Consider the following 19,024-nt stretch of genomic DNA (forward strand, 5'->3'; position numbering starts at 1 on the left):
CAGTGCGGGAAGACAAAGTTAACTATTATAATGAAATGTGCAAAGAGTAGGAGTCAGAAAACCAAAAGGGATGAATTTGCTCAAGTTGCAAATTGTAATACTTAAGCGCTCTGTAGGCAGAATATTGAATGATCCAAGAAGCATTAAAAGAGGATGGAAGGAGTACACAGAGTCACTGTACCAAAAAAGAATTGACTGACAGAAAAATTTCAAGAAACAACATATGATCAAGAGCCAATAGTGATGAAGGAAGAAGTTCAAGGTTAGGAATTGATGGAATAATATCAAGTGACATATTTCAACAAATATATTGTGCCCTGGAGGCACTCACCAGGTTTTGCCAAAAATCTGGAGGACATACTAGAAGAGATCCATATTGATTCCCATTGCAAAAAAAAAAAAAGGTGACCTGACAGAGTGTGGAAATTATCAACAATATAACTAATATCACACCCAAGCAAAATCCTGCTGAAAATTATCCAAAAATGACTGGAACAATACATTGACAGGAACTACCAGAAGTGCAGCTGGATTTTGAAGAGGCTGTAGCACAAGAGACATTATGGCCAATATCAGATGGATCTTGACCAAATGCAAAGGATACCAGAAGAATGTCTATTTGTGTCATTGATTTTGCAAAGGCATATTTGACAGTGTGGATCACAACAGATTGTGACTAACATTGAGAAGAATGGGAATCCCAGAACACTTGATTGTGTGTATGTGAAACCTATCCTTGAACCAGGAAGCAGTCCTCAGAACAGAGCAAGAAAACACTGCATGGTTCAAAATCAGGGAAAGGACTGCATCAGGGATTCATCCTGTCTCCATACTTTTTCAATCTATATGCAGAACAGATAATTCCAGAGGCTGAGCTTTATGAGAAGGAATGTAGCATCAGAATTGGAGGAAGACTCATCAACAATCTGTTATGCAGATGACACAACCTTGCTTGCTGAAGCTGAAGAGAACCTGAAGCTCTTGCTGGAGAAAGTCGAGGACTATAGTCTTCAATATGGATTGAAGTTCAAAGTCAAGAAAACAAAGATTCTCACCATTGGACCAATGATAGATGGAGAAGAGACTGAGGTTGTTAACAATTGCAGCTTGTTTGGTTCCACAATCAACACTCTTGACACCAGCAGTCAGGAAGCCAAAAAACAAGTTGCTTTGGGAAAATCTACTGTTAGGGACCTCTCCATAGAGCTGAAGAACAACAGTGTCAGTCTAGAGACTAAGGTGCACCCAATCCAGGCCATCATCATTGCAATTACTTGCTATGCACCAGAGAGTTGAACAATGACCAAGGATATCAGAAGAAGAATTGATGCCTTTCACTGTTTTAACATTCTTGGTAGTACATTGTTGTTTTTGTTGTTGTTGATTGCCTTCAAGCAAAGCATGACTCACAGCGACCCTATGAACAAAAGGCCTAAACCCCCTCTACAACTATCGACATTTATCCAAGTTCATAGAGTTTCTGGAGGCATGTTATTTAGGAAGTGGATGCCACTAGTGTTTTTAAAAATTAAATCACCCTTGTCCATTTGTACCAATATGTATTCTAACAGTTTAGATAACTTACTATTTTTTATTTCAGAAGCTCACCTATGACAAGTAGTTGGAATTATGCTTCATGGTAGTATGTGGAACTTGAAAAGAAACAACTGTACTCCCCTTCATCTGAAGAGTGAATATGACAAATCCTCAGGGCCACCTGCCCAGTGGTAATATTCTCCTTCAGGAACTCTGTCCGCCCTCGGTACTCTAGACTTTGATGTTCTGTATGATCCTGGGAAGACTTATAATGATGTACCAGGCCTAAATGGAGATTATACCATCTCACCTCCATGTTCTGAGCATCCATTGGTGGTCTGAGATGGCAGGAGAACACAATCTCTTCTCCTACTATGGCAGTAACTGCTGTGCTTGGTCCTATCACATGGAACGGCCCTGGTGAAAAATAAAAGGTGATAGAATCAGCACTGTGACAGGTGTAGTTATGGCTATTTGAAGTAAAAAGTTGTAGCTAAGACAATATTTTTTGATCAATGAAGTTTTTTTAATTGACTAGGGGAGGGTAGACATGTAGATCTACTGCTGAAAATCAGAAGATAAAGGCAATTATCTAAAATAAATGGCCAACCCAGTTACTATGTGAATGTAATAAAGGATTTATAGGAAGAGATGCTGCCAGATCTTCTTCTTTAAGATTAGTTATTCTCCCATTTGTATTAGTGGCACCACATATGGAATAGATTTTATCTGCCAAAATTTCTGTCATTGTATTCTCATTAGTGAATTCATTCGATTGCACCATTCAAATTATCAGACTGACTAAAGTATACATTACAATTTCATTTAATGCTTACTTAACAATAAAATGTTTCCCATGTAATCTTAGGGAGCTCTGGCAGCCTAGTGGTTAAGAAGCTGCACTGCAATCCTGAAACATGGTACAAATCCACCAGCTCCCCTGCTGGAGAAAGATAAGCAATCTCCTTCCATAGGATTAAGGGCCTCTGAAAACTCACTGGAGGGTCAGCTATAAGTCTGTTTTGATTCAATGGTATAGAACAACATGTCATCTTGTCTCTCTTCCTTCTTATTTACACACAAGTGACTCATATGTAGTGTTAAAGATTAAAATCAAAGAAGTTGAAAAATAAGATTGTTATGAGCAGTTATTTTATATGCATATAAGGATATCCTTTTGTTTGGGGACAGGACAAAGCAAACGTCTTCAAATGGGTTAAATACAATACGATTTAAAAAGAGATGAGAGGAAGATGTAATGATCAACCAAGAGATGGTCAATCATTTTAACATGTTTGATTGAAGTCTTTTTCTTCTTTCACTAGAATCAGTTGAAATTCAATCACAGGACAGCCCTGTAACCTCCATCTATATGCAGCTATGATAACTTTTAATATTTATATTATATAATCTTGGCTTCAGATAGGAAATAAAGGTCTTGTATAACTTTATAAAGGGAGCTCTGGTGGCCTAAGAAGCTGTGCTGCAATGCCTAAGGCTCACATTTTAAGGCCACCAGATGCTTCACTGGAGACTGATTGATTATATCTCCTCATGAGTGATTTACTGTCTCTGAAAACCCACCAGAGGGGCAGCTATGCTTTGGTTCTGACTCTAGAGTAAACAACAACAACAGCAAAACCCCTAGAAAAATTTGATGAGGAAATATTACTGCTTTTATTTTATTTCAGTGAGCAAAGCCCTAAAATCAAATAGATGTTTGTTATTATAAATGTTCTTCCCTCATAGTTCTAAGTTTTCTTGATGTAAATATGAAAGAAAATTTTAGATTTTTAAGTAATATTTATTTTCTCCTTTTGAACTAATTGGATTTCTTCACTTACAAGTGGTTAGTTCAAGGGCTTTTTTATGTACAGGTAAGCAAATTCACTAAATTTTGTTGGTTCTGATTCATTGCAATTGTGATATAGTGAGTTTATTTTTCCAAATGGCTTTCCTTGGCCATTGTCTTGGACTTTCTTCACATTCCTGGGTATTAACACGCAAGTAGTGTACATGCACATGCAGACTACTAGTAAACAGAGAATGCAGTACACATTCTTCTGCACCATAGAGTCTTGTGTCTGTCAGAATAGGACCTATACAAGAGTAACAGCAACAGTGAAAAATCTGAGGTCAACATGAGACAGAGCTAACCAGGAAGCACTACCCAAGGGAGTCAGAGCCAGAACCAGAGATCTTTGTTGAAACTATCTGAAAGACTTACAGGATAGGGGAGAAAACATAATAATTGATAGGTCTAAGAGAGCTTTGTAACACTGACATAAGCTGAAAGATTGATAAGCAAAGGGCCTATGAACATGCTTAAACATAAAACAGCTAACCATGTCTGAAAAACTATGACCTGTTCCCAGCCAGTATTAACTTCCCTATTAAGTCCAGGTTGGGTTTAGAAGGGGTCATGGTACTAGGGATATTGTAGCTGATGTTAGATGGATCTTGGCTGAAAGCAGAGAATACCAGAACAATGTCTGTGTTTCATTGATTATGCAAAGGCGTTTGACTGTGTGGGTCATAACAAATTGTGGTTGACTCTGAGAAGAATGGGAATCCCAGAACACCTGATTGTGCTAATGCAGAACCTATACTTGGACCAAGAGGCAGTCGTCAGAACAGAGCAAGGAAACACTGCATGGTTCAAAATTGGGAAGGGCATACACCAGGGTTATGTCCTGTCTCCATACCTTTTCAACCTGTATGCAGAACAGATTATCTGGGAGGCTGGGCCCTATGAAGAGAGGTGTTGCATCAGGATCATTGGAAGATCTATCAACCATCTGCGTTATGCAGATGACACAACCCTGCTTCCTGAAACTGAGGAGGGCCTGAAATGCTTGCTGCAGCCTACAATATGGATTGAGGCTCAATATCAAGAAGACAAAGATTCTCACCACTGGACCAATTGTTAGCATCAGGATGGATGGTGAAGAGATGGAGATTGTTAACAACTTTAGTCTGCTTAGCTCCACAGTCAACACTCTTGGCACCAGCAGTCAGGAAATTAAAAAATGTATCACGATGGGAAAGTCTGCTGTTAGGGACCTCTCCAGGGTACTGAAAAGCAATGGCATCACTCTGGAAACTAAAGTGCTTCTGATACAGGCCATGGTCTTTGCAGTCACTTGTTATGCATCAAAGAGTTGAACAATGACTAGGGAGGATAGAAGGAGAATTGATGCCTTTGAGCTGTGGTGCTGGAGAAGAGTATTGAATGTACCATGGACTCCCAAGAAAACAAACGGATTCATCCTAGAGATGGTTAAACCAGGCTGCTCCTTGGAGACAAGGATTCTGGGGCTTCATCTGACATTCTTTGGACATGTTGTAGGGCAGGTCCTTGGAGAGGGACATCATGCTTGGGAGGGTGGAGAGACAGCACAGGAGTGGAAGACCCTCTATGAGGTGGATTGATTCAGTGACTGGGGTAATCGGGATGGGTGTGTTGGAGGCAGTGTGATTGGCACAGGATAGAGCAGGGTTTAGGGCTGTTGTACATAGGGTGGCTATGAGTGGCAAGAGACTCAACAGCACGTAACAACAACATCAAATTAAGTTCCCTAATAAACTTAATAATCATGGGTGTTTGTGAGTTCTGTGGTATCATTGCAAATGATTAGTAGAACCATAGCAGAACAGTGAGAACTCTTGAGATGGACTGTCAGTGGTAGAATTGGTAAAAGTAAATGCAGTACCATGACCTTATAAAAATCAATTTTGTACAGTGGCTGTTGTTGATGAGGACTATTCTTCCTCGTAGAGCTAATGACAGTAAGACACTGCTACTCATATGTTGACTACACTCTTTTTACATCCTCTCTCCATTGTGTTTCCAGTGTGGAAAATTCAACTTATCATCCTGCGGGCAACCTGATAGTTTCTATAATACACCCCTTGGCTCTTGTTAATTTGTGTGAACGACAAAGGAATAAAAGTGAAAATGGAAATATCTGATCAGAGCGTAAAACAGCAAGAGTCACTTCTATCTCTACAGAACCAGTTTTCATTCATTAATCATTGACTAAAAAATTTATTAAGTCCCATGCAAGATTAGAGCATGCTGGTTCATCAACGAATAAAGCAATGCCCATCCTTTGAAAGCAATTATAGTCTAGTTTAATTGTTAAATATATGGTATGATATTTTTTATGAGATCTATTAAAAAAATAAAGCTAGATAATATTCTCCACACTCTTGATAACATATTTTATTTTTAAAAATCTTAGTCATCCCATTGAGGATGAACATTTATTTCATTGTGGTTTTCAATGATAGGAATCTCAAAACAATTAAGTGCATATAAAACCTATGCCTAGACCAAGAAGCTGCTGTCTAAACAGAGCAAGGGAATGTTATGTGATTTAAAATAAGGAAACTGTACATCAGTATTGTACAGGATTGTATCCTTTTCCCATACATCATCAGTGTGCTGAGCAAAACATTTGGGAAACTAGACTCTACTGAAAAGAATGAAGCATCAGGTTAGGAGGGAGACTCACCAACAACCTGCATTGTTCAGATAACACACCCTTGCTCACTAAAAGTGAGGAGGGCTTATAATGCTTGCTACAGAAGATCAAAGACTACAGCCTTCAATATGGATTGCATCTCCACATAAAGAAGACAAAATCCTCTCCACTTGATTGATAAGAACATCATGATTTGTTGTGGTTGTGGTTGTTAGGTGCTATCAAGTTGGTGTGACCCACAGCAACCATATGGATCTTAAGCCATTCTCATAATTTCTGACATACTCGATCCCATTGTTGCAGTTACTGTGTCAATAAATCTCATTAAGGGTCTTCCGCTCTTTCACCTACTCTCCACCTTTCCAATCTATAGATTTCACTGGGAAAGTCTGTAGTGAGTGACTTCTCCAAATTATTGAGGAATAATGACATCAGTTTGAGGACTAAGGTGTACCTGATTCATTCCATGCTCTTTCCAGTTTACTTGCTATACATCTGAGAGCTGGACAGTGACTAAAGATCACAGAAGAATTAATGCCTTTGGATTATAAGGTTGGAGAAGAGAGGTAAACAAACAAAGAACAATAATTTTGTTTTGGAGAAGGTACAACCAGAATGCTCCTTGGAGGCAAAAATGGTGAAGCTCCATCTAATATACTTTGGGCATGATGCAAGGAGACACCAGTTCTTGGAGATGAACATCATGCTTGGAAGGGTGGAGGAAAAGCACAAGAGAGGAAGACCTTGGATGAAATGGATTGACTCAGTGATTGAAGAAAGGGGGGTAGGTCAGTGACAAGAAAAATGTCTCAGATCAGGGTTCAGAACTACTGTACTTAAGGTCATTATGAGCCACAGATGACTCAATGGCACATAACAACAACAATCAATCCGTAAGGAAAAGAAAATATTGATTACAATTAGAACAACTACTAATTTCTCAGCTGAAATTATACTGTCAAGAATGCAGTTCGAATAACACAAGTAAAACCCTGAAGTGAAATTATGATCAAACAAGAATAACATATACAGAGAAAAAAATGGTCTTTCAAACACAATAATAAAACTAACATATCCTAGAGAAGCAGATGTTAAGAGAATTTGTAAAGACCGGGCCAACATTACAAGAAATATTAAAGAGCGTCTTTTGTACAGAGACCAACATCAGACAACAATCTGAGATTCATGCACATGACAGCATCATCCAGATATCAGCCCAAATTAAGCATTCTCAAAATTAAAATCAAGTTGAAAAAACAAAAAAGTGGTCATGTTTGGCATGTTTTTGAAATAAAGATGAAATAAATAAAGTATTTAACTCCCTCCTCACTTTTAACAAGCAAGGTGGTGTCATCTGCATAAGACAGGTTTGTGGTAAGTCTTCTTCCAATCCTGATGCTAGATTCCTCTTCAAAGAGTCCAGCTTCTTGAATAATTTGTTCAACATATAGATTGAATAAATCTGGAGAAAAGATACAACCCTAATGCATACCCTTCCTGATTTAAGTCACGTGCTGAGAAAAACCAGGGACAAGATCTTGAATTATGTAGGAAACATCAATATGAGATGGAAGGATACACGGAGTCACTGTACTAAAAAGAATTGGTCAACAATGACAAAACTCAGGAAGTATCATAAGAACCAATGGTAATAAAGCAATAAGTTCAAGCTACATTGAAGATAATGGCAAAAAAATAATGACCCAAGAATAGATGGAGTATCAATGAACATGTTTTAAGTAACAGACACAACCCTGGACATGCTCATCAGTCTATGCCATGAAATTTGAAAGACAAATGCCTAGCTGACCAACCGGAAGAGATACAAATTTGTTCTCATTCCCAAAAAAGGTGATCCAACAGAATATGGAAATTATCAAACAATATCATTAATATCACATGCAAGCAAAATATTGCTGAAGATCCTCCCAAAATGACTGGAACAGTCATTGACAGGGAACTGCAAAAGTTCAAGCTGGGTTTAGAAGAGGCCATGGCAGAAGGGATATTATTTGCTAATGCAAGATAAATACTAACTGAAGAGAGAGAAAACAGAAAAATGTCTATTTGTGTTTTATTGACTATAGAAAGGCATTTGACTGTGGGTCATAATAAATTATGGCTAACATTGAGAAGAAAAAGGATCCCAGAATATTTAATTGCACTCATAAGAAATCTATACCTAGACCTAGAAGCTATTGTCCAAACAGAACAAGGGAACAATGTATTTCTGAGCAGCCACAATAAAACAACCTCTCACTAAAACAAAACAGAAAATCCACAAACAAACAGAACTAGCATAGAAAACTAAGTGGAAAAGAGAAAGTGTTAACACTGGGGAGAGAAATAGGCAGCGACAGATTTATGCCTATCAATAATCAAAGATAAATGGCATAACCCACCACCTGCATCAGGAGAGGATGTTCGGCAAATTCCTGTGCGATTAACTGACTCTAAAAATCCCTGGAAGATCAGCTATGAGTCAGTTCTAACCTGATAGCACACAACAACATCATTACACTGAATGCAAATGGTTTAAACACATCAATAAAGGGACTCCAAAGAGCAAATAGATTTTAAAACACGGTCCCTTAATATGTTGTCTCTAAGAGATACTACTAAAAACAAAGCCAAAAATAGTTTTAAAGAACAAATGTGAAAAAAATATATCTCAAACTCATGGTCTTTAAATCAAAATCAATTCATAGCTGAGTTTTCAGTGGGTTTTCAGACACATGGAAGGAAAGTGATTAATTTTTCTCCTGTGACTCTTCAGGTAGATTCAAAGCAGTAGAGAGAAACCACCAAAGGGTAAATCTTATTGTTTATGTCATTAGGGCTCAAGGAAATAATAATCATAAAATAGGCTATCAATAACAATATCTAGTAAAATGAATTTTAAGTTAAAATCCACTATAAAAGATAAACAAGAATATTCATAATAATTAAAGGGGTGATCCCAAGAAGATATAAGCATAACCAATATTTAGCATCCAGTGACAGAGTATATATATATATATATATAATCTAACAGACCCTAACAGAATTTAAGAGAAGACCCTCAACCAGGTGGATTGACACAGCTACTGTGGCAATGGGTTCCAGGGTGTCAGAGAGTGTGAGGTTGGCACTGGATAGGACAGGATTCAGGTCTATTGTTTATGGGGTTTCTATGAGTCACACACAACTTGATGGCACCTGATAATAATAATTCTGAGTTGTAATCAACTCGAGACACTTGATAATAACAGAATTGAAAAGAGAAGTCAATGAATCTAGAACAATAGTTGTTGTTTGTTAGGTGCTGTCTAGTTGACTACACTCATAGTGACCCTATGAACAACATATCTGAGTTTTACCCTGTCCTGAGACATCTTATCATCTCTGACATACTCAAGTTCATTGTTACAATCACTATGTCAATCCACATTTTTTAGCATCTTCCTCATTTTTTCTGGCCACTCAGCTTTCATGGTGTATATCTTTTTCGAAGGACTAGCCCTTCCTGAAAACATGCCCAAAGTATATGACAGAGTTGCATCATCCTTGCCTCTAAGGAGCACCCTTCAAGGCAAACTTGTTTGCTGTTGGAAGCCCATGGGATATTCAACACTCTTCACCAATACCAAAATTCAAAGGCATAGATTCTTCTTCAAACTTCCTTACTGGTTGTCAAACTTTCAGATGTGTAAGAATCAGGAATCAACTGAAAATGTCATGCCTTGAAGAAGACACATCTTAATCTTTAAACTGACATCTTTACTCATTATCACTTTGGAAAGATCCTTGACAGCAGATTTTTCCAATGTAACACATCTTTTTTGTTACTTAACTATTGGTACTAAGAGTGTTGATTGTGGATCCAAGTAAAATTAAATAATTTACAACTTCCATCTTTTCTCCATCTCCATGATGTTGACTATTGGTTCATTGCTGGAGATTTTTATTTTCTTAAGAGATATTGTGATATAATCCATATTGAGCTGTCTTAGTCCTTTGGGGTGAGTTCCTCAGCACTCAGGTTATGCCACCCAACCCCTGGGTAGAAAAAACTGCCTAGGGTGTACAGAAAATTTTATGTAGGCTACTTTCCTCCACCCTCTCCCCCAGTACACCTATAATTAATACCCCCAAAGCCCTTCTATTTGTAACTCACAAGTTTGTTCTCTCTAGGTTCCTTAACACTGAGTTTTACTCCAGACCTGACCCTGAACCCAGTTCCAGAAACAAAAAGGAAATAAAACTTCCAGCTAAGAAAGCAAAGGAGGATGGAACCTCAGGGTTCAGTCAGCCATCCTCACTGAACCCACCTGGGAAAACACTTTGCAGTCCAGAGGGGACTAAATGTCAGGAAAATATCTTCTAGCAGAGCAAGAAGGCAAACAGCTTTAACACAAGGTCACCAGTAAAGTGATAAAGCGTGCTCCCTTTCCCCCTTCACATCAACGCCCCTATTCAGTATGAAGAAGCCAGAGAGTCTGCACCCAGTTCCCAAATGAGAAACCCAAAAGTGAATAAGACAGTTTGTTTAGTCACCATTGGGCTATGCCTACCATTGCCCTGTATCATCTGGTCCCCACTGGATCCTTTTCATTTCCTTCACCTGCTCCCCCCACCAACCAAATTTTGCAGCTCTGCAACTGCATCCCCGCAATTTTCATCCCTGCCCATCCTCACCCTTCTGCTCCCAACCCTCACCTCCTTGTATCCCCAACATGTTTTTCCCAATAAAATTTAAAAAAAAAAGTTAAAAATCCAAGTCAAACTAGTGTCAGTTAATAATGGGCTAAATTTAAGGATTGAGAAGAATTATGATTATTAAATGTGGAACCTATTAACTGTTTTTTTAAATAAACTAATTAACAATACATAATATGCAATTAAGAATATTATACCCTGGGTTAGGGACACCTTAGTCTCTAGACTGATATCATCGCTCTTTAGCACTCTAGAGAAATCCTCGACAGCAGATTTTTCCAATGTAACTCAACTTTTGATTTTTCTCACTGCTAGTGCCAAGGGATTTTTGTTTTTGTTGTTGTAGATCCAAACAAAATAAAATTATTAACAATCTTAATCTCTTCTCCATCTGTGCTGCCTATTGTCTTAGTGGTAAGGACCTTTGTTTTCTTGATGTTGTGAAGGCTGCAGTCCTTGACCTTCTGAAACAAATGCTTTAAGTCCTCCTCAGTTTTGGTGAGCAACGTTGTATCATCTGCATAACGCATATTGTTGGTAAGTCTTCCTGCAATCCTAATGCTACATTATTCTTCATATAGACCAACCTCCCAAATTATCTGTTCAGCATATAGATTGAAAAGGAATGGAGAAAGGATTCATCCCTGACACACTCCTTTCTCGATTTTTGAACCTTGCAGGTTTCCTTTACTCTCTCCAGACAACAGCTTCCTGGTCTAAGTGTAGATTTCACATGAACACAATCTAAGAGACGGACAATGAATGAGGACATGAACACAATCTAAGAGACAGACAATGAATGAGGATGTTGAAATTGATGGCTTTGAATTGTGGTGCTAGAGAAGAATATTAAAAATACCATGAATTGCCAAGAGAACAAATGAGTCTGTCCTGGAGAGGGTGAAACCAGGTTTCTCCTTGGAGGCAAGCATTTTGAAGCTCTGTCTTACATACTTTCAGTGTGTTGCCAAGAGACTAATCCTTGGAGAAGAACATCATTTTTGGAAGGGTGGAGGGATAGCACAAGAGTGTCAGACCTTGGATGAGATAAATTGATGCAAGGACTATGTCAATGGAGGTTTTTCTAAGATGGAGAGGTTGGCTCAGGATAGGGCAAGGTTTAGAGCCCTTGTTCATAGGTTCACTATGAGCAGTAGTCAACTCAAGGACACATAACAAAAACAGCAACAACAAACAATGAGTCAGTTTCTTGAAAAGAAGTCAGAATCACATAAAACAGTAAGAACATATGACAAGAATATCAAAAGATGAAACATTCTGAAAGATATATGATATTCAAAGAAAATTCAAGTGTTAAAACAAGGAACTGTTCACATACTAAACTTTAATACTATCATGTTAAATCAAGTGTTTCATTCTAAAACTTCTTTAAAATGTATTTTAATTAATTCCATAACTCTTAAACCACATTAACACTTTTAATTTTTTTATTGTGATTTTTACGAAAGTTTACAGAAAACTTGGATTTTCCTTCATTCATTGTTGTACAATTTTCTTCCTCCTCTGCCTCTTCTCCCTCCTCCCCCAGTCCACTTTGCAATGCACCACTTATTCTGGGCTGTTGCCATACATATAATGCCTAATCATATATTACTTTTAAAAACAGTTCTTTCACCTGGTCCAATGTACTGTTGATTATCTAGCCACTCTTCCTATTCTCCTCCCAAACCCATCTGCTTTACAACAGTGGTGTTATACAATATTTTCCTTCTGTGACTGTGATATTTCACTGAGCATATGGTCCTCCAGGGTCAACCATTTTGTGTGAAGTTATACAATTTTCTTCTTTTTCAGTGCTAAACCGTATTCCACTATGAGACTATACTATAGATTCATTTGTTGATGGGAACTTGGGTTGCTTCCACTTCTTTGCTATTGTGAATAATAAAGAGCAATAAACATGGCTGTGAATATATCTATTTGGGTGGAAGCTCTTGTTTCTTTAGGGTATATTACCAGTAGTGGAATTGCTGGGTCAAATGGAATTTCTATTTCCAACTTTTTGAGAAAGTGCCAAACTGCCTCCCATAGCAGTTGCAACATTTTAAACTCCCACCAGCAGTGAATAAGGGTTTCAATTTCCCCACAACCTTGCCAACCAAGCATTTGTTGTTTGCTGTTCTGTTTAACTTTGCTATTGTTTCTTGGCATTAACACTTTTAAAACAAGACTATAGGCCTAGGATATTTTGCAGAACCATTAAAAAGCCACGAAAATACATGACAAATAAATAATGTAGTCAGAAAGCCAACACATCGAAGTAAACATTTTCCCTCAGCTAAAGAAACTTTCATCAGGTGAATATAAATGTCTAAAATATTCAGACCTATATCCTCAATTGTTGTTTATATTTTTTTCTCTTCTACTCTTTTCACATACCCCAGGGTATTTTTAGGTTTCTCACAATGTTAAAAAAACACAATCCACAATGGTTCTGGCTCGGAGCAGAAGTTCCTGGAGTGTACTAACTTCACAGGGGGAGTAGTCTCTATCAACAATATCCACAACAGCATAAAACTAAATCCCATGAGGTCAATCTTGTCTCCACACTCCTGAACCAACTTCTACCAATTATTACACAAACCATCCTTCCCAGGGCTTTTGTTGCTCTGCTATTGGGTCCTATAATCCTTTTCAATTGCTACATAGACCTCTCAGAATCATACTCACTATTACAGGGTTTATTTTATTTACTAGGGAAGTTAACAATTTACAATTCAGATTAGTAATAGGATGCAATTTTTCAATAAGTACAGCTTCTCAAGCATGCTTGCAAGTCCTTGAATCCTCACCCTAGTGGATCTAGATCAGTGTTACAAAGCTCTCTTTGAGTTTTGTGGGATATGGTGGGGGTTTTTTATTTTAGTGAAAGTCTACAAAGAGGTTGTTCCTCTCTCTTCCATCCCCAGTTCCCATTTTAAACACCTGTGCTCCATCAGGCTATTAATTCTTATATACATAGTCTGCTGTCAGGGACGTCTAAAAGATATTAAAGAGCAATGATGTAAGTATAGAGACCAAGGTGTGCCTGATCCAGATTATGGTCTTCGCAATTACTTGCTATACATCAGAAAGCTGGAGTGTGACTAAGGATGAGAGAAGAATTGATGCCTTTGAGTTGTGGTGCTAGACAAGAATATTAAACAGTCCATTGACCACCAAAAGAACAAAGAGATCTATCTTGGAGAGGGTGAAACCAAGTTTCTCCTTAGAGGCAAAAATTTTAAAGCTCTGTCTCACATACTTTGGTCACATGGCCAGGAGGGACAAGTCCTTAGAGAATGACTCAGTCTTAGAAGGGTGGAGAAGACAGCACAGGAGAGTAAGACGCTGGATGAGATGGATTGACACAGTAACTAGTGTAATGGAAACAGATGTCAGAATAGGGTAAGGTTCAGAGATGTTGTACATAGGATGGCTATGAGTCATATGCAACTCAATGACACATCACAACAAAACAGCAACAATTTCTTTTTAAAAAAAAATTTATTTTAATAATTTCAATGAACACTTACAGAGATTTGGATTTACAGAGATTTGGATTTCCATTCACTCATTGATGCACTTTTCTCCCTGACAAGTCCTCCTCCCCGCCCCGCCTCCCCCCAGCTCGTTCCTTTCTCTGAAAAAGTAAAAGAAAAAGTCCTTCCTTGGTATACAACCCCCCCGTATACCCCTCTGCCCCAGGTACACTCCACTATGCACCCTTAACTCCGGACCCCTGTGATAACTACAATACCCTATCATATATAGCTTTTAAATTATTCTCTCCCTCATCTGTTTCAATGCAGCACACATAACCCATCCAGTCTTTCTCAGTCATACCCCAACCCCAACATCAGTCCCATTCTACAACAGTGGCACCATTCAGTATTTGTCCTTTTGTGACTGAGATATTTTACTCAGCATAATGTCCTCCAGGGTCACCTATTTTGAATAATATTGCATGAGTTCCTTGTTGTTCAATGCAGCGTAGTATTCTATTGTGTGAATATACCACAACTTCTCTATCCATTTGTTTGTTGATGGGCACTTAGGTTGTTTCCAACTCCTTGCTATTGTGAACAAAGCCACGATAAACATGGTGTGCATACATCTGCTTGGATGTCAGTTATGGTCTCTTTGGGGTATATTCCCAGTAATGGAATTGCTGGGTCAAATGGTATCTCTATTTGCAACTTTTTGAGAAAGCACCATACTGCCTTCACAGTGGTTGCACCATTTTACACTCCCACCAACAGTGAATAAGGATTCCAGGTTCTCCACAACCTCTCCAGCATTTGTTGCTTGCTGTTCTGTTAAATTTTGCTATTCTGAGTGGGGTGAGATGATATCTCATAGTTGTTTTGATTTGCATCTCTCTTAGAGTTAGGGATTTTGAACATTTCTTCATGTGCTTGTTGGCCATCTGAATGTCTTCTTTGGTGAAGTGTCTGTTCATATCCTGTGCCCATTTTTCTATTGGATTATTTACCTTTATCTTGTTGTGGTGCTCAAGTATTTTATAAATTCTGGATATAAGTCCCTTATCTGACATGTCATTCCCAAATACTTTTTCCCATTCTGTGGCTTCCCTTTTTACACTTTTGCAGAAGTTTTTGGATGTGCATAGGGATTTCATTCTTAGAAGGTCACATTCATCTATTTTTTTCTTCTCCTGGTTGTAGATATTTCAGGATACTTGGAAGACTGTTTATATTGTGGATTAGGACTTCTAGCGTTCTTCCAAGCTTTTCTTTAATGAAGCTTATAGTCCTTGGTTTTAGTCCTAGATCCATGATCTACCTTGAGTTGGTTTTTGTATACGGAGTGAGGTGTAGATCTTGCTTGAGTCTTCTGCAGATATTTTTCCAATTTTTCCAACACCATTTGTTAAAAAGGTTGTCGTTTCCCCACTTAACTGATTTCATCTCCTTGTCCAAAATCAGTTGACCATAGGTAGATGGGCTGATTTCCAGGTTCTCAATTATATTCCATTGATCTATGTCTGTCATTGTACCAGTACCATGCTGTCTTAACCACCACAGCAGTGTAGCAGGATTTGAAATCAGGGAGTGAGATGATTCCTACCTTTTTTCTATTTTTAAGGAGTGCTTTGCTTATTCGGGACTTCTTTCCATTCCAAATGAAACTGGAGATTACCTTTTCCATCTCCTTGAAGAATGGCATTTGTATTTTTATTCAGATTACGTTGAATGTGTAAATTGCCTTTGGTAGCATTACAGCAACAATTTCTAATCATCCTTTCCTTTCAGATTGTTCTTCCTTTCACCCATTCCATGGCAGTGTTTGTTATCTATCTAGTCTCTTCCCAGTCTGCCCTCCTCCCATATCGATACTATTGTTACTACAGTGGGCTTATGCAGTATTGGTCCCTTTATAATTGAGATACTTCACTCAGCATAATGTCTTCCAGACTCATTCATTCAGTGTAGTGTTTACAAGTTCATTGTTTTTCAGTGTTGTACATTATTCCACTATGTGAATGTACTGCAGTTTTCCTCTCCATTTGTTTGTTGAGAGTCATTAGAGTAGCTTCCATACCTTTACTGTTGTGAATAGTGCTGTGATAAACATGGTTGTATATGCATCTGTTTGTGTCACAACTCTGGTTTCTTTAGGGTATATCCCTAGCAGTGAGATGTTATTGTTGTTGTGTGCTGTTGAGCCAGAGCCAACTCATAGCTGACACTCCAGTGAGCTCCAAGAGACAGTAAGTCACATGGGAAGATATTGCCCATGCTTCTGCAACAGAGAAACTGGTGGATTCAAACTATGAGTGTTTGGGTTTGCAGTGCAGTTTCTTATCACTAGCCACCAGAGCTCTCTAGAAGTGTGATAGTTGAGTCAAATGGTATTTCCATTCCCATCTCTTCTAAGAAAGCATTAGACGCTGCATACTGGTTGTACAATTTTACATTCCCACCAGCAGTGCATGAGAGTTCAAATCTCTCCAATCTTTCTATATCTTCACCAACACTTGTTGTTCACTATCCTATTGTTTGGTTTCTTTAGCAGTCCATCAACAGCTTCCCAAATATGTTTTCAGGTAGTTGGATCTTCAGTCTAGTAACTCTACGCCAGTATTGCAAAGTTCTCTTTGCCTTGTCAATTATGGCATCTCCCTTCACCCAACTCTTCTAGCAAACTTGGGTAAAGTTCCACAGTTCTGGCACTGTGGCAGTTCCCTGGCCGATTCTGTCTCATTTGAATTTCTGGCTTTCCTCTACTGCTAAGGTGTCTCAATCTCAGTCTGTGTCCTTGCGCAGGACTCTCTAGACCTATCTCCTCATTAGTAGACTATACACTCTATCTGCATATTCCCACCAGAAAAGATGCCTCTAACCTCATCTATATTATAACATAGTCATAAAAAGCCATGTGGCTAAAGTCAAAACCAATGAATGAGGAAACTATTTTGAGCACAGTACCCCCAGACAAAGTTGAGTCATTACTTATCTGCAGCAAGTAGAAATTTAAGCTTATAATGTTGTTGTTGTTGTTGTTATGTGCCATCGAGTTGCTTACAGCTCATAGAGACCCTATGTACAACAGCCCTAAACTCTGCTCTATCCTGTGCCAATCACACTGCCTCTGACACACCCATCCCAATTACCCCAGTCACTGAATCAATCCACCTCACAGAGGGCCTTCCCCTCCTGCGCTGTCCCTCTACCCTCCCAAGCATGATGTCCCTCTCCAAGGACCAGTCTCTCCTTACAACATGTCCCAATCTAATTTCATTTTTCTACAAGATGTTCTAGCAACCAACTTAAAAATGCACAAACAATTCTGCCCATTATTGTGAACTAAAAACAAAAAGGAGCCACAAACTGGAATTTATGCTGGCCTCATCTGTGTCAGTGTTGAACTGTGCAGCAAGGAATTTCAATGACTTATTTTCCAAAACTGATCACATTATTAAGGCTTCTCTGAGTGAATGGAAACCTCAAACCTTTTGGTTAGCAACAAAATTTATTAATAATTTGAACCACCAGGAAATGTTGTGATATAAAGATGTCAATTTACAGTAAAAGTGTTCAATTATAACTGTTACATCAAGTAACACAATCATTATGAAAAGAAACACTAAAATAGAGCAGCTAAGATTACAGAAAAACTCAGAAAGTTTCTGTTTCATTGACAAATTACCAACTGGAATCAAGTGACATTTCTTTCTGTCACTCACAGTCTCAAATTGGCAATATGGCTGTTCCATATAGCACTTTCTGCAAATCTCTCGGCCACTAAGAATGACCCTGAGTACCAAAGAAAAGGTAGAGATGAGACAGCTAAAGGTACTTGGAGTATTTCCAGAGATCATGAAAAGGAGAGATCTTAGGAGTGGTATCACAGCTGAGTTCTGAAATATGTAATCCATATTTGAGCACTGAGTTTATGCAGACTTTTTAAAATTTATCTTTTGAGTTTTCATTCTCTTAGAAGCTATCCTACATGAATATCTCAGACAATAGATAAACAACAAGAAACTATGGCAATGTCTGAATTAAAGATTGGTATTTGAGAGAGTGTGTTGCTATAATCATATTCTGAGAATCCACTAGGTAATGACAATTTCCCACTTACCTGAGCCTGACTGAGTAACAATGAAGAGGATGAAGAGGGTTCCAACAAGGCAGGGCTGTGCCATATCAGAAAACTCTCCCTGAAATCATAAGAACTTCTTGAGTTCTTTACTCAGCTTCATCCATATAAACAGACATATTTGGTGAAAGAAGTTTAGAATCTCCACTTTGCAGATTTGTAGTCCCTTCCTTTTAGCAGTCACTTCTCTAAATGTGAAAGTGAAAAAAAAATGGGTGCACTTTGTCCAGTATGGTTATGACTGGGAGGTGATATGATACTTGACATTGGAAGATTGTGTTTAGTCACAATTGGTCTATTAGCAGTTTATAACTTTATTATTCTCAAAGGAACTTCCTTGTTCAAATGCTATCTTTCAGGGTTTAATCACATTATAGGTTTACACGTGATACCAATCTTCAAGGGAAAAAAAAGATCATGCAAAAGTACTGAGAAAACTGTTCTTCAACATTTTATAAGATTCTATAGATATATAGTAACACTGTAGGAAATAAAGCTCCTTTTCTGCACATTGCATGCCCTTTGCTTAATATATCTAGTACTAATTCATTTTAAAATAGATGTTTCACTGAATTATCAGTACTGGCAACTACTCATATGTAAATTCAAATTAAATCTAAAAAAGATCAAATCAAATCCATAGGAAAGAACATTTTATCTTGAGTCTATCCCACCTG

The 19,024-nt window shown here is 38.1% G+C and overlaps 1 protein-coding gene across 1 annotated transcript in view; it reads right to left on the minus strand.

Moving 5' to 3' along the window:
- The window catches only part of BTN2A1 (butyrophilin, subfamily 2, member A1), an 18,869-nt gene extending 17,002 nt beyond the window's left edge, over positions 1-1,867 (minus strand). The window contains exon 1 of the mRNA XM_006898147.1: positions 1,654-1,867. Coding sequence (XP_006898209.1) covers positions 1,654-1,867 — 214 coding nt within the window. The remainder of the gene's footprint in view (positions 1-1,653) is intronic.
- Positions 1,868-19,024: the final 17,157 nt, after the last annotated feature.

The sequence above is a fragment of the Elephantulus edwardii genome, unplaced genomic scaffold (assembly GCF_000299155.1).
Source record: "Elephantulus edwardii isolate Elephantulus edwardi_28Jun2011 unplaced genomic scaffold, EleEdw1.0 scaffold00221, whole genome shotgun sequence".
In the NCBI taxonomy this organism is placed as follows: domain Eukaryota; kingdom Metazoa; phylum Chordata; class Mammalia; order Macroscelidea; family Macroscelididae; genus Elephantulus; species Elephantulus edwardii.